This window comes from Carettochelys insculpta, chromosome 2 (assembly GCF_033958435.1).
Source record: "Carettochelys insculpta isolate YL-2023 chromosome 2, ASM3395843v1, whole genome shotgun sequence".
NCBI lineage: Eukaryota > Metazoa > Chordata > Testudines > Carettochelyidae > Carettochelys > Carettochelys insculpta.
Genome location: NC_134138.1, coordinates 40745454 through 40761298, shown reverse-complemented (window position 1 = coordinate 40761298; position 15845 = coordinate 40745454). Strand labels below are relative to the sequence as shown.

At 44.3% G+C, this 15845-nt stretch overlaps 1 protein-coding gene across 1 annotated transcript in view; it reads left to right on the top strand.

Annotated features, from left to right (window-relative positions):
* DCAF13 (DDB1 and CUL4 associated factor 13) overlaps positions 1-15845 on the top strand; it is a 50380-nt gene that overhangs the window by 7837 nt on the left and 26698 nt on the right. The window contains exons 3-5 of the mRNA XM_074986816.1: positions 12338-12445; positions 13945-14034; positions 15655-15810. Of these exons, the coding sequence (XP_074842917.1) occupies positions 12338-12445; positions 13945-14034; positions 15655-15810 (354 nt within the window). The remainder of the gene's footprint in view (positions 1-12337; positions 12446-13944; positions 14035-15654; positions 15811-15845) is intronic.

Here is a 15845-nt window from a genome sequence, read left to right as displayed (position 1 = left end):
CTAGACAAAGTGGCAGGAATTCCCTTGGTAGGGATAATGTGGTTTAACAGACATTTTGCAACAGACAATGAATCAGCTTTGCGACAGGGAAAGGCTTCAATCCAACCCGAAAATAGACATATTATAACTAAAATTAATTCATATTTCTGACACTTTGGCATTTGTACAAAATCAAGTTGCCAGTGTAGGAAAGGTGCTTGAGGCAAACCCCGGAACCCTTGTGTTACTTTTACAGATTTGCCTACATTGTGGCTTTGACAAGTAACACAAGCGGCACAGTGGCGGGTTGCAAAGGAGCTGAAATGGGGAGCCCACCACCCCGCCTTACTCATAGCAGAGACCATCCCCTCCTTGCCAACATGCGAAACACCATGTAGCAGGGCGGCTAGAGACGGGTAGAGTGAGAGGGGGGCTACAAAGGTACCGGTGGGCGATCGCCAAAGGGAATCAGAATGCAAAGAGCAACCCAAAGCACTCCAGGAGTCTTTCTCTGTTTCTGGGGCAGAATCCTGGAGCTGAGCGAGATGAGACAGGGATGGTGGCATTACAGAGACAGAGAGGGGACCAAGAAACGCTTCTGGTGAAGGTTTTATAGTGGTGGCATGTTTTGCATCAGCAAGTGCATTACCTTTTGCCACCTCGGTGTCTGCCGCTGAGTGGCCAGTACACTTAACAATTGCCAAGGCAGACGGTAGTAAAACTGCATACAGGAGGGCGGCAATGTAGGGGCCATTCTTGATAGGGGTACCAGTAGAGGTAAGAAAACCTCAAGCCTGCCAGAGGGTGCCAAAGTCATGCACAACCCCAAAGGCATACCGAGAATCAGTAAAAATAGTGGCAGAGAGCCCCTCGGCTAGAAAGCAGGCACGGGTTAGAGCAATCAGTTCAGCCACCTGGGCAGAGGTCACAGAGGGTAAGGGCGCAGCTTCTATGGTTTCAGAGAGAGAGACCACAGCGTACCCTGCAAGAAGGTGGCCTTGGTCATTTCTATAACAGGACCCATCAGTGAATAATACCAAGTCAGAGTTAGGGAGAGGTACATCTGAAAGGTTGGGGCGCGGGACAGTGATAGCAGAGACAGTTGCAAGGCAGTCATGGGGTTCACCATCACTAGGTAAAGGAAGGAGGGTAGCAGGGTTTAACCGGGAGCAGCGCTTAATAGTGATATGTGAGGCTGAAAGCAGCAAAAGTTCATACCTAGTGAGGCGAGCAGAGGAGAGGTGAGCAGTGTTGCGTTGCAGAAGGAGAGTTTCCACAGAATGGGGAACCATGAGAGTGAGAGGAGAGCGGAGGACAAGGGACTCAGACATCTCGACCAGGCGTGCTGCAGCAGCTACGGCGCGTAGGCAAGGGGGTAAACCCTGGGCTACAGGGTCCAAGGTTGCAGAGAAATAAGCCACCGGGCGATTTCTGTCACCGTGCTCCTGAGTAAGAACCCCGAGGGCACAAGCAGATTGTTCGTGACAGAAAAGGGTAAAAGGCTTGTCATAGTTAGGTAACCCTAAGGCAGGGGCAGAGGCTAAATTCTGCTTAAGGGAGATGAAAGTAGCATTTGCTTCAAGTGGCCATGGCATGGGGTTAGGTACAGAGGATCGAGTGAGTTCTTGGAGTGGTTTAGCCAGAGAAGCATATTGGGGAATCCGTTGCCTACAGAACCCTGTCATGCCTAAGAATTTTCTGACCTGGCGTGGAGAGCAAGGCTGGGGAAAGCTAAGGATGGCTTGTACCCGGGCTGGAGAGAGTGTACGGGAGCCCTGGGAGAGAAGGAAGCCTAGGTATGTGACAGAGGTTTGGCGGAGCTGCAATTTTGTGCGAGAAGCCTTATGACCCTTGTTCGCTAAAGCTGTGAGAAGTGTTAGTGAATCAGTTTCTGAGGCAGACAGAGAGGGGGAGCACAGGAGTAAGTCGTCCACATGTTGGATCAGTGTGGATCCTGATGGGAAAACCAGATCAGCGAGATCCCTGGCTAGGGCTTGAGAAAAATAGGATGGACTCTCTGTATACCCCTGGGGAAGGGTAGTCCATGTATATTGCTGACCCTTGTAGGAGAAGGCAAAGAGATACTGGGATTCAGAGTGAACTGGGACAGAGAAGAAAGCGGAGCACAAATCTACAACAGTAAAGTGGGTTGCATTTGGAGGAATAGACGCTAGTATTGTAGCAGGGTTAGGAACCACTGGAAAAGAAGGTATGACAATACGGTTAATAGCTCGAAGGTCTTGAACAAATCGCCACGATTTGCCATCAGCCTTTTGAACTGGGAGGATAGGGGTGTTACAGGGGCTGGAACAAGGGACAATAATTCCTTGTTCTTTTAATGCAGATATAACTGGAGCAATCCCAGCCTCTGCCTCAGGATTCAAAGGATACTGAGACAGGCGAGGCAGAGGTTTGGAATTGTCTACAGTAATCCGAACTGGGTCAGTATTTAATCGGCCCACTTCAGATGGGTGAGATGGCCATAGGGAGGAAGGAACCTGAGAGATTAGGTGCTCTAGGGACGGAGTTAAGGGACAGCAAGGGACCGGAGTGGAGAGGGAAGTTTCAGACAGCAGGGAGGCTACAGAATCACATAAGGAAGACTGAGGGATTTGCAGATAGACACCATCTGGGGAGCAGTAAATAGAACAGCCAAGTTTGCATAGCAAGTCCTGTCCCAGAAGGTTTGCAGGGGTGGAATCAGAGAGGAGGAATGCATGCTCCTCAGAGAGGGGACCGACCTGAACAGACAAAGGTTTTGAGAGGGGAAAAGAGGTAGGGATCCCTGTAATGCCAACAGCAGACACAGATTTTCCAGATCGGGGAACCACAGGCAAGTCAGTGGTGCGGATTGTAGAAAGAGAAGCTCCAGTATCAACAAGGAAAGGGAGAGAGAGATCATTTACAGTCAGGACACATTCTTCAGTAGGGGACAGAGGTAATAAGGGAGCTAAAACTTTCTGAGGTTCCCCAGCATCCCGTCATTGTTGGGGTGAAAAATAGGGTTGGGGATCAGCTGGAGGAACCAGCGGGGGGTTCACTTGATTTCCCATACAATTATTAGGTCGTCTTGGACACTCTTTTTTCCAGTGTCCAGGCTGTTTACAGTAGTTACAAACCCCAGTTAATCCAGCCCCCCGCCCCCTTCCGCAACCCCGTCCCTGTCCCCAGTGTGGTCTGCTTAGTCCTGAATAATGCTGTATCTGCAGAGCCATTAACTTTTGGGAGGACTGTTCCTCCTTTCCTTTTAAAGTGCGGTGGCAATGCTCTGCTACTGCCAGCAATTTGTCCATGGTTTCAGTCTCCCATCCCACACTTATTCGTTTTAACATCCTGCCTGTGGCAGGGAGAAGACCATCAACAAATGCATGTGCCAAGGCCCCCTGCCCATTTACATCGGGCTCTTGTATTCCTGAATGTTGTAGGAAAATATCGGTTAGCCGGGACCTATAGTCGCCTGGGCTTTCTCCTTGCCCTTGCTTACAGCAACGTATTGCTGTCCAGTTTGTTTTAGGAGACCACGCTTTGGGAATGGCTTGATGCAGGCGCTTCCAAAGAGCCATACACCGGTCTCTGTATGCCGAATCTGGGCCAGTACTTTTTATGGTTGAGTGGCGTGCCTCAGCTGGCCAGTCTGCGGCAGCCAACCATTTTTCATAATAACTGGCAGGAGCTAACAACTTACACAGTTGGAGGAGATCTGTCTCAGAGGGTTCATAGGTTTCACAGATTAACAGAAACTCCTCAGCAAATTTGACAGAGTTTTCCTGTGGTTTGGGAAAACCTTTAACTATAGATAAAAGTTCCGTACGAGTCCAGGGTTTATAATCCCATATGGACTCACTTTCTCCTATCTTAAGGACTCGTAAGGGTGCCACAACAGTTTGATCAGAGTCTCTCATTAACCTCCCATCAGGTTCTCTTTTCCAAGAAGAGATGTCAAGAGAATCTTTGCAGTCTGCTTTGGATTTCTTCTTCATAATATTTTGCAGAGCTGCGAGGCCAATGAGGGTATCTTCTTCACTTTCATTATCTGTAGTCACTGAAGATTTTTCTTTTTCTGATTTCTTATTTGCGCAGGAGTATGGTGGGGGTCGGGTTTGATCCAGATCATTGCACAGGACTGGGCAAAGGGGAGCGCTCGGACTAGTGGTGGGAGAGACTGCATCCAATTGAACTGTTAGTTTTTTGATAGAATTTTTAAGAGAGGTGAGTTTTGACTCAGTCCATCTACGATTTGCCTCTTCCCACCACTGCATGAAGCAGTCTACTTCTCCTCTCTCCAATTTGGTTTTTGGGAGGACAAGTTTGCTTTTTAAAGCCTCCACTCGATCCTTGTCCCAAGAACCTAACAGTGGCCACTGTAATTTGGGGTTCTCTAGAGCTAATTTGGACCATTTTTCAAGAAACCTACAAGAGTCCGGACCCCTCCTAAAATACATAAAATAAGCCGGAGTTCCCTTAGGGAACTGTTCTACCTTAGACTTCTGATTACCCATCCAGGAGGACTTCACACAGCACTCACACAAGAAGGAAATTCGGGCTCGGCAGAGCGGTACCCGGTGCAACACACAGAAAGGAGCCCACAGGCTACTGCCTCAGCTGCCCTTGCTTTCACACCAGGGGTTATACCCAAGGCATGGTGCGGCTGCAGCTGTGCAGATTCCACTTATTCAGACCGTGGGGACGGGGACCCCTTGGTCAGCCAGTCTCCGGACAGAGATGGCTCCCAGATTCACACACACACCACGGGGAAGATGGATAGACACAAAGACAAGACAGTTCTCAAACCGGTTAAAGCACAAAAATAATAATTACCTGAGACGTCTGATTCCAGAAGTTGGATCCAAAGACCCCTACCCGAACAGAGTGGGAACCAACAAGTTCAATGGCGTAGACTGCGCTGCTGCTGTGTACCTTTCTGTCTTGTGGAGGATCGCTTGGACTAAGCGTCCAGGCGCCGGCTGCCACGATCGTCCTGCAAGGCAGTCAGGGATCACACAGCCTCAGTGAAGCCGCTTGCCATCTCGGTGGAACCTCCAAATTGTCAAAGTTTGACTCAGACTCACAATTTATCAGACCACTCTGTTTTATTAGCAAAGCCGCTCTGCTAATACATTTAGAAGTGAGCCCCCCGAGTGGGACTTGTGTCTCTTAATTTATACAGTTTTTTTTGGAGAACAAGTTACAGAGAAGTTACAGACAAAAGAAGAAAAAGATTTTAGTCACCACCCTTCGAGATCCCTGAGACCAGTCACACCTGGCACCCTTAACAATCTCCTTTAACAGCTTCCAGTTAACTTAACTAATTGCCCTTCACACCTTCCATTCTGATGCCTGCTTCTTAGACGTGCTGGCTCCATCTTAATTGCTTCTCCATTCAAAAGCTAACTGTCCCTACGTGTGCTCCCTCAGATACTTTGTAACATGTTTTGGCATGCCCTCTCATATACAATGTATCCAGCATGTCCCCTTATACAACGTTATACTTATACAATGTTATACTTCCACAGTAGGCATAAATGGTAAATTTTCCGAATGGAGAGGGGTAACTAGTGGTGTCCCCCAAGGGTCAGTCCTAGGACCAATCCTGTTCAATTTATTCATAAATGATCTGGAGAAGCGGGTGAGCAGTGAGGGGGCAAAGTTTTCAGATTATACTAAACTGTTCAAGATAGTCAAGACAAAGCAGACTGTGAAGAACTTCAAAAAGATCTCATCAAACTGAGTGATTGGGCAACAAAATGGCAAATGAAATTTAATGTGGATAAGTGTAAGGTAATGCACATGGGAAAAATAACCCCAACTATACTTACAATATGATGGGAGCTAATTTAGCTCTAACTAATCAGGAAAGAGATCTTGGAGTTATCTTGGATAGTTCCTTGAAAACATTCATGCAGTGCGCAGAGGCAGTCAAAAAGGCAAATAGGATGTTAGGTATTATTAAAGGGATAGAAAAGAAGACAAGGAGTATCTTACTGCCCCTATATAAATCTATGGCATGCCAACATCTTGAAGACTGTGTACAGATGTGGTCCCCTCACCTAAAAAAAAATATCCTGGCACTAGAAAAGGTTCAGAAAAGGGCAACTAAAAAGACTAGGGGCTGGAACAGGTCCTGTATGAGGAGAGGCTAAAAAGATTGGGACTTTTCAGTTTAGAAAAGAGGAGACTGATGGGGATCATGAGAGAGGTAGATAAAATTATGACAGGTGTGGAGAGGGTGAATAAAGAGAAGTTATTTACTTGTGCCCATAATACAAGAACTAGAGAACACCAAATTAAATTAATGGGTAGCAGGCTTGAAACTAATAAAAGAAAGGTCTTCTTCACTCAGCACATAGTTAACCTGTGGAACTCCTTGCCAGAGGAGACTGTGAAGGCTAGGACTATTAACAGAATTTAAGAAAGAGCTAGATAAATTCATGGAGGTTAGGTCCATAAAAGGCTATTAGCCAAGGGTAAGCATGGTGTCCCTGGCTTCTGTTTGTCAGAGGCTGGAGATGAATGGCAGGAGACACATTGCTTGATAATTGTCTTCGGTCCACCCCCTCTAGGGCACCTGGCACTGGCCACTGTTGGCAGACAGGCTACTGGCCTGGATGGATCTTTGGTCTGATCCAGTATGGTCATTCTTACATTCTTATGATTTTGTACTTTTATCATATCTTGCCTAAATTGTCTTTTTTTCCTAAATTGAATAGTCCTAGTCTTTTTAATCTCTCCATCTGGAAACAGTTCCATATGCCAAATCGTTTTTCTTGTCCTTTTCTATTTCTGACGTATCTCTTTAGAGATGGGGCAACCAGAACAGCACATAGTATTCAAGATGTGGGTATATAATAGATTTATACAGTGGCATTATTATATTAACTGTCTTATTATCTATCCTAGAAATGAGCGAATTTTGTGTGCTCTGGCCCTATTTTTCATCCCTAAAATTAACAGCCACCCCCTCCCCTCTGCCCAGTCTGAGGGAGGACCACAGGAGGGGATGTGGGGGAGAACTGGGAAGAGGGTGTGGGGGGGTCTGGGGTGCCCCGAAGAGCCAGGGGTGTTCAGGGAGAGGACCTCAGAAGGGCATGCAGGGGACTCAAGGGGTGCCCCTAAGGGGAAGGGGCACTTGGGGAGTAACTTGAAGGGAGGAGGAGTGGTCAGGGAGGTAGTCAGAGGGACTCCAGGAGCTCATCTGCATTCCCACTTCCACCTTGTAGGTGTTGCCCTTGTAGTTCTCCTTCCTGTAGCACTTGACACTGCTGTAGAACAGGGAGGTAGTAATCCCAGGCCATGCTATGTGCGGGCAGGATGCTGCATTCCACCACCCCATGCACAGCCGCACTTCCTCTGTGCCAGCATCTGGTGGGGGGGATGTCCCAGGTGTCAGCATGGTGTGAGGACCAGGCTGGCTGCCTTACCCAACCAGGGGTTCGCTGGCTGCCCCAGTCAACTGATGCAGGGCCCCCTGGAAATGCCTCCAAACATTCTGATTGGCCCAGAGGGTGCTGCAATGGCTGGGGCACCATTCCCATTGGTCAGTGCATTCCCTATGTAACAGTAGCTGTGGAGCATGTGGGGGGGAGCCACCACAGGTCATAGGTGGGAAGTGGAGGCAGATCACATGCCCCCCGATTACAAAATGTCATGCCCCCCACTCTGTGTACTCCTGATCTATCCCATTCATAAAGATTCCTAACACTTAGGGAGTTTTTTCCTACTGTCTCCGCAACTCTTTTCACCTATTTTTTCACTTAACTTTATTGAGCAATTTTGTATCATTTGCAAACTTTGCCATTTCACCATGCACCCTTTTTTCCAGATCATTTATGACTATTTAGAACAACACTGGTCCCAGTAGGGATCCTTGGGGGGCCCTGTTGTTTACTTTTCTCCACTTTGAAAACTGGCCATTTAGTCCCATGCTTTGTTTCCTATCTCATAAACCAAAAACGCAGGCCAGTAGCACTTTAAAGACTAACAAAATAATTTATTAGGTGGTGAGCTTTTGTGGGACAGACCCACTTCTTCAGACCGTAGCCATAGCAGAACAGACTCAATATTTAAGGCACAGAGAACCAAAAATAGTTATCAAGGTTGACAAATCAGAAAAATTGTCATCAAGGTGGGCAATTCAGGCAGCAGGGTGGGGGGGTGTGGGGGTGGAAGTCAAGATTCAGATAAGACAAAGGATGTAAAAGTGTCCATATAATGACCCAGGTAATTGGCGTCCCGGTTCAAACCACGTGTTAATGTGTCAAATTTGAATATAAGAGAGAGCTCGGCACTCTCCTTTGCAGGCAATTTTTAGAGTGCCGAGCTCTCTCTTATATTCAAATTTGACACATTAACACGTGGTTTGAACCGGGACGCCAATTACCTGGGTCATTATATAGACACTTTTACATCCTTTGTTTTATCTGAATCTTGACTTCCACCCCCGCACCCCCGCCACTCTGCTTTCTGAATTGCCCACCTTGATGACAATTTTTCTGATTTGTCAACCTTGATAACTATTTTTGGTTCTCTGTGCCTTAAATATTGAGTCTGTTCTGGTATGGCTATGGTCTAAAGAAGTGGGTCTGTCCCACGAAAGCCCATCACCTAATAAATTATTTTGTTAGTCTTTAAAGTGCCATTGGACTGCTTTTTTGTTTTGATAGCCTGTTAGTATATAGACTATCTCTCTGTTACTATCTCTTAAACAGTTACTGATCCATGAGAATTTTTCACCTTTATCTCATGACTGCTTACTTTGCTTAAGAGCCCTTTGTGAGGGACTTCGTCATAATCTTTCTGAAAGTCCAACTGTACTGTAGCGATTGGATCGCTCATGTCCATGTGTTTTTTGTCTTCTTTCAAGAATTGTAATTCATTGATAGAGCGTGATTTCACTCGGCAAAATCTATATTAACTCTTCCTTATATATTGTGTTTGTTGGTTTGTCTGATCCTGTTTTTAACTGTAATGCCAACCCTTTGCCTTGTAATGAAGGTAGGAATAGATACGGTAGCTTCTGGAGCCTTTTTTAAAAATTATCATTGCATTATTAATTTCCTCCATCTAGTACTGTGGCTAATTTAAATTATAGGTTACATGCCACAGTTTGCTCTTTAATTTCATATTTGAATTCCTGTAGAACTCTTGGGTGAATCCAAAAAGATTTCTATTGGCAAATCTAGGAATTGCTCCCTAAAAAGAATGGCAGGAATGGCTCCAGTGAGACCACACTGATAGCAGCAGGAAGTTTGCTGATGTACTTATTTTTTTATTGTTAGTGTTGTGTCTTTTGCTGGTTGGTCTTCAGATTTTTTTGTCCTGCCTAATTATACTTTTGCAATTGCCTTGCCAGAGTTTTTGTCTTGTAGTTTTCCTTGGTAAGAGATGACTTCTATATATTTGTGCTTTGCCTTTGTTCACAGCTGTCATTTTTAAGCTTCTCTATACAGTAAACCCTCAAAATGCATGACTCACATGCATTAATGTGAGTTAAGTGCAACTCAAAATCCTGCTTCCCCCTGTCTCAGTTGAAATCCCCCATAGCCCAGCTCACTACTCCCTCCCCTCCATGGGTCTGGCTCACCACCCCTGCCCCATTCAACACGTGTTGAGTCTGCTCCGTGGAGGCCGCACAACTCAGCGCCCAGCTTTTACTGCACCTTACCACTGACCAGGCTGAGTATAGCCAAACCAGCTAAGGTTCTTTGTTTGTGTTTGGCCGAGTTACAGCAACTAGAAGGAGACAGGCTGAAGCTTAAACGTGGTTACTATTTATTACAAAGCAGAAATGAAAATCTTAATGGTTACAGTTGCAGGAAAAATTAGATGAAATCTTAATGGTTACACTGTTATTGCTCTATTTGCTTAGCTCCTATAGTAGGATGATACAAATGACATGTCAATTAGAGAAAGTTACCCATTTGAGGACCAGAGGCCTCAGACTAAAGAGCTCTTACTACTAAATGTGCAAAAAAAAAAAATTGCACGTATAATTCTCACCCCACGTCCTTTGACTCCAGCATAGCCAAGGTCGTTCACTGAATCCCTTGGGAAGAACTGTACGAGGAAGGGGGTCCCCTAGATCCTCGGGAGGCAATAACCTTACCCGACCAGCAGGCACAGGAAATTGGAGCTCGGTTAGCGTAGGCTGCCGGGCCCCTCTTTATACCCCTTGGGGCACGTAGGTTCTTCGTTATCTCAAGGTACCAATTGTACTGGTTCGTCTGTGACGCCAGTGCTTACAAGGCAGTTACACTCGTAAGGACAGAGATAACTAAATTTATAGAAAAGGGGCAAACTTTCACATGGGCAGTAAAGTTCCCGTCCTGGGACCAAGTGTGGGCGGATCAACTATGGATGCCAGCCAAGGGCAGCTTGAAGCCCCCAGGCCGACAGCTAGCCTGTTAGCCCTCTTATCTGTCCAGGGTCATGCTGACGTAGCACATCTGTGTTTGTGAGGCACCGGACAGTGTGCTCTCAAAACGTTCCAAGATTGTGCTGTCTCTTTGTGCTGTGTGCTCTGAGGCACCTAAGAGGGGCAGGCAAGACGGAGTAGAGCAGGGGAATTCTGTCTGGCTACGATGTTTCAGCACCTAGGCAGAGGTAATTGCTATCTCTAGTGATAGAGATACCTGCCATCTCCAGCAGCTACCTCTATTGATAGTACTGCCTCAGGCAGATATCTGTTAAGAAACTGCAGATGGCTTCTTTTACAGCAACGTGCAGCTGGGAACTGCCCAGCTGGTGACCTTTAACAAATCTAATGGGACTCATCAAAACAAAAAGCAGTCAAGTAGCACTTTAAAGACTAGCAAAATGGTTTATTAGGTGAGCTTTCGTGGGACAGACCCACTTCTTCAGACCATAGCCAGAAGTGGGTCTGTCCCACGAAAGCTCACCTAATAAACCATTTTGCTAGTCTTTAAAGTGCTACTTGACTGCTTTTTGTTTTGGTAGTGTATAGACTAGCACGGCTTCCTCTCTGTTACTAATGGGACTCATGTTTGGGTATCCCTGCTCTACATACATAACACTACATCCTATTTCTGGTGCCATATTATTCAAATACATCAGAAAAGTACCTAAACTCAATTGGTTTATGTCAAGTTACAAGCCCTTGGAATGAGTTGGAGACTTTTACATGTATTTTAATGGAAATTTAGTGTCACTCTTCTGAGATTTCACCTATGAGCAGGAATTTGGGAACCGATTGTGCTCGTATAGCAAAGGATGAGTGTATAACTGTCTGTATTGCTACAGGTATCAAATATAAGGGTACTGTAATAATTAGAAACAGTTACAGAAGAAATTCATTTTTATCCTCACTTGTTTTACTGCATGCACTGTATCCTTTGTGTACAGTGTTGCAATTGTTCGGTCATTCATTTTTAATTATGGATATTACATAATTAAGGGGAGACAACAAAACTTTGAGTGGTGGTGGGGAATAAATTGGAAGCATGTGAATGAATGTAAAGGAGAACCATTTCGGAACTCAACCTTGTAGAGTGAAAGAGGTCTTGTACTTGGCTTTTATAAAATATATAGTTAATGTCCATTTTTAAAATTCAGTTGCACTCTGAAGTATTTATTATTAATAAACATGCTGGCAATGTAATCAGAAACTGCTGATTTCACATGCTCACTATGTAACTGAGCAAATGTAAAGGTATTGTTAATCATCAAGCCATGAAAACTATTAAAATAAAGTGCAATTATTCCATTGGATCTAAAAGATTATTCCTTTAGATTTCTCCTTTTATAAGATGGCTCTAGCTTTTCTCGGAAAGAGAATTTCAGCGTATTCTTTTGTATAATTTTATGTATCTAAAGGCAGTGGGAAAAAAACCAGTGGTACCTGAATTTTAGAAGTTAAACAGTTATGAAGAAGTGTGGCTATAGAAGAAGTGACGTCATTGGTGGTTCACAATGAAACTTCGAATAATTAGCTTGTAGACTGAAATGTAGTTACAACTTTTTGAAAATACCATGAATTCTTGGGTGGGAAGAGTGCTATTCAGCAATTCCTGTAGCTGCATTATGTATGATTCCTATGCTGCAAGGTGGCCTGCTCAACTGGAGCAACTAGCATTATTGTATTTGTTAGTAAAATTGAGGTCTTGCTAGTGGCAGCAATGATGCTCACTTCAATGCAGAATTTTTTTAAATATAAAGGAAATTCAATTGTAAACCGACAAAATAGACAGCAGTTCAATGGAAGGCTTGTTTAAAACACTTAATAAAACGTTTTTTAAAATCAGCTAGATTTCAGGCTGCTGGTGGCCCTTTGACATGGCTCTTCATGACATCTTACAGCTAGCAGACTACTAAATGGAAAAATGTTTTGGTATGCCTTGAACAGGTTAAAATTTGGAACTTGACCAAGCGGGAATGTATTCGTACTTTACAAGCGCATGAGGGCTTTGTTCGAGGGATATGCGCCCGCTTTTGTGGTACTTCTTTCTTCACTGTAAGTATAATATTCATATGACTTATAAAGCAATATTTCAGAGTGTAATTGCACCATTGGAAAACCAAATCTAAACTTACTGTAGTCACTTGATGCGCTTTTCTGTTAGACTGTTTAAAGCATCAATGGCTATGTCTACACTAGAGGCACCTGTCGACAGAAGTTAATGTCGACAGGGAAGTCTCACCAGAACCTCTGTTGGCAGATTGCATCTATGCACAACTTGCTCTGTCGGCAGAGAACTGCCAGACTGCGATGCCCTTTGGTGCCAAAAAGTGGAATGGCAGCTCTTCAAGGAGGGCTGTCCAGCAATTGAAAGTGCCCTTCTGTCGACAGTACGCTGCCGACAGATTGTTATGCTTCGAATTTTTGAGGGATAATGCTGTTGAGGCAAATGCAGACTTCTGTCCAGAACTTGTCAACAGAATGCTTTTAAGTGTGCAGATGCTTCCTGAGTTACATCGTCAAAAGGCCCCTTTTGTCGATAAAACTCTGGTGTAGACCCCCTATGTTTTAGGAATAGCATCTACTAAACTCCATTTATATTGCAAATGTGACCTTTTCTGTTTTTGAACAAAAATATTTGGCATTACTCCACTGCTGTTAACCAAGATGAGCAATTTTCTGGTGTTCTCCTTTTGCTAAGGGAAACTCAAACTGAGTAAGTTATTTTGCCTACTGGTTTTGTATATAAACTCTGTTGAAAGACTTGTGAATGGTTACTATAATTAATTCAAGGTGATTTCAGTTGAGTAATTAAACTGTCATTAAATCTTCCTTTTGTTTTTCATTTTATATAAAAATATTACGAGTTCAAGTGCACATGAACTGATAAAATATCAGTGTTTGGTGTTCCTGTGAAAACAGGAATAACATCTGACAGTGAAGAGAATGAGTTGATGGGTACTTTTGTTAACAAAAATTCTGTATGTACATCTACGAACAATGGAATGTGTGTCCACTATTCTGAAGCAGACACTAGATAAGTGTCAGGAGGAAAAAAAGAGAGGTTCCAGAAGTTGTGTTAGGGATGTTAACAATTAACCAGTAAGCTTCATCATAAACAGATGAGGCTTACTGCTTTTGGTTAACTGATATGGGCTAGCCTGCCACAGGTTGGGCTGGGGGGCAGGGGGCGCTCCATCTCCCGGGGCTGCTGTAGGCGGTGCCAGTACTGGGGTGACTGGGGGTGCTCTGTCCTGGCTGGAGTGCCTCCGCCTATGGCGTGCCTGGGGGGGGGCCCCTGCTGGTGTGTCTGCCTCCAGCCTCATCAGCCCCCTTACCTCCAGCCTAGCTGGTTTGGAGTGGCCACCCTAACTGCCTTACCTACCCATTTAATTGGTTAACTAGTTAAACTTAGCATTTAACTGGTTAACTCATTAAATGGGATTTTACATTCCTAAGGTGTATACATAGGAGCTTGAATTGTGTAAACAGAACAAATGTGTGTTAAGTAACTGAAAGAGCTGGCTTGTGTGTGTTTTCTCCGATACTTCTAGGTTGGGGATGATAAAACCATAAAGCACTGGAAAATGGAAGGTCCAGGATATGGGGAAGAAGAAGAACCACTGCATACAATTCTTGGAAAGGTATAAAAACATAGTTTCAGTTGAATGCTTCTATTCTTTTCATGCAATTCAAAATTCTATCCAATTTCTTAAGTCCCATAAGCTTAGACTAGTGGGGTGGAAGTTGATTGTGTTTGATATTTACATTTATGCATCCCCTGGCAACATCTATGTAGTCAGGGAGAATCTAGACATTTTTGTGTGTGGACAGGAGATGGTTTAGAGTTATAGCTGTTAAGCCAAATGGAGCAGTAAAAGGGCTTGTCTTATCACAAAGATTTTGAGAGATGAATACAGTATATATGTATGGGTTGCACTTTCCTGCTCTTGCACCTTCAGGACCTGACCAGTTCTGAACAAGAGAATTTGCTGGACTGGGGAGGTTCCCTATGTCTGGCCCCCAAGACTGCCACTCTTCCCTCCAGCTAGCTCTGCCCACCATCCACCCCGAACCTGCTCCTCTGCCCCCACCCCTCTTACATGCAGCCCCCATATCTTCAGCACTTACCAGGATATCACTGGACGCTGCTGGGCTGACACTGTCTCCAGTCATAGCTCAGCTGTGGGATGCTGACCCCATCACTGGGCTCTCGCCTGGCAGGGCTTCCAGGTGCTAGCCCTCCTCCCACTAGCTTCCTGGACCAAGGCTCTCTTGTTCAGTAACATCTGTGATCCTGGCACACCATGGATGTTGAATCCTGATGTTGGGAGGTACATCCTGTACCTTAATGGGGAGAAAATAATGGGTACTAAAGGGCCCTTTATTCTAGCAGAGAAAAGCCAAGCAACAACTTGTGGCTGTATGCTGAAGCTGTAAAAACTGCCGTTAAGATTTAGGACATATTTTTAAACTGTGAAGGTGATTAATCATTTGCCTGTGTGGGTGGACTCCCTATCTGTTGATGCCACCTTGACTGGATGCTTTTTAGGAAGATAATTTTAGTCAAATACAAGTTTTTCTTGACTTAGGTGGAAGTTTTTAGGCTCAGTGCTGGGTTATTTGAGTGAAATGATGAGTCATCAGATAGAAGGTCAAACTAGATGATAATTATTCCTTCTGACCTGCACTTACGAGATGTGACTGAGGTTTAGTTTGACATAATGTTTTTAAAAGGCCAGTTTTATGGCATCCTCCACCCAGTGCGTGGGGGTATTTTGTATGTGATGTATAGTAGTTAATTTTTAAAATACTGAGTGTTTTAGAGTTTAAAATCAATTTATTGTTGCAGCCATGAGGAAAATTGTTGAAGATTCAGCTGTTCACTTGTGTAATTTATGAGACCTGTTTGGTTGCCTGTGGAAATATATTAAACACTTCAAGTTTTTTCATGTAGGTTATATTACCACACTTCTTAATATTTTGTACTTCAGAGCAAAATGTTCAGTCAGACTGTCAAACTGAGTGGCCACTTGATAGGGGTTTCATTGTAAATGTAATCAAAATTTGCAAAGAAGAATTTGCACACAGAAAATGAAAGGCTACAATAGTCTTAAAATAGCCCAGTATGAAAGACTACAACATGTAACTGTTAAGGAGTGGGTTATGATTTGGTTGTCAGAGTTTAGAAAGTAAATGTACCAAGTTAGGAAAACTTACGAAAAGTTGATTCGATCATTTCTCTAACTTTTTTGCTTTCATAGACAGTATACACAGGAATTGATCACCACTGGAAGGAGGCTATTTTTGCAACTTGTGGGCATCAAGTAGACATCTGGGATGAACAAAGGACCAGCCCCATGTGCTGTTTGGCATGGGGTGTTGATAGCATAAGCAGTGTTAAATTTAATCCAATTGAGGTAATGTTTCTTTATGTACGTACTATATGCTAATA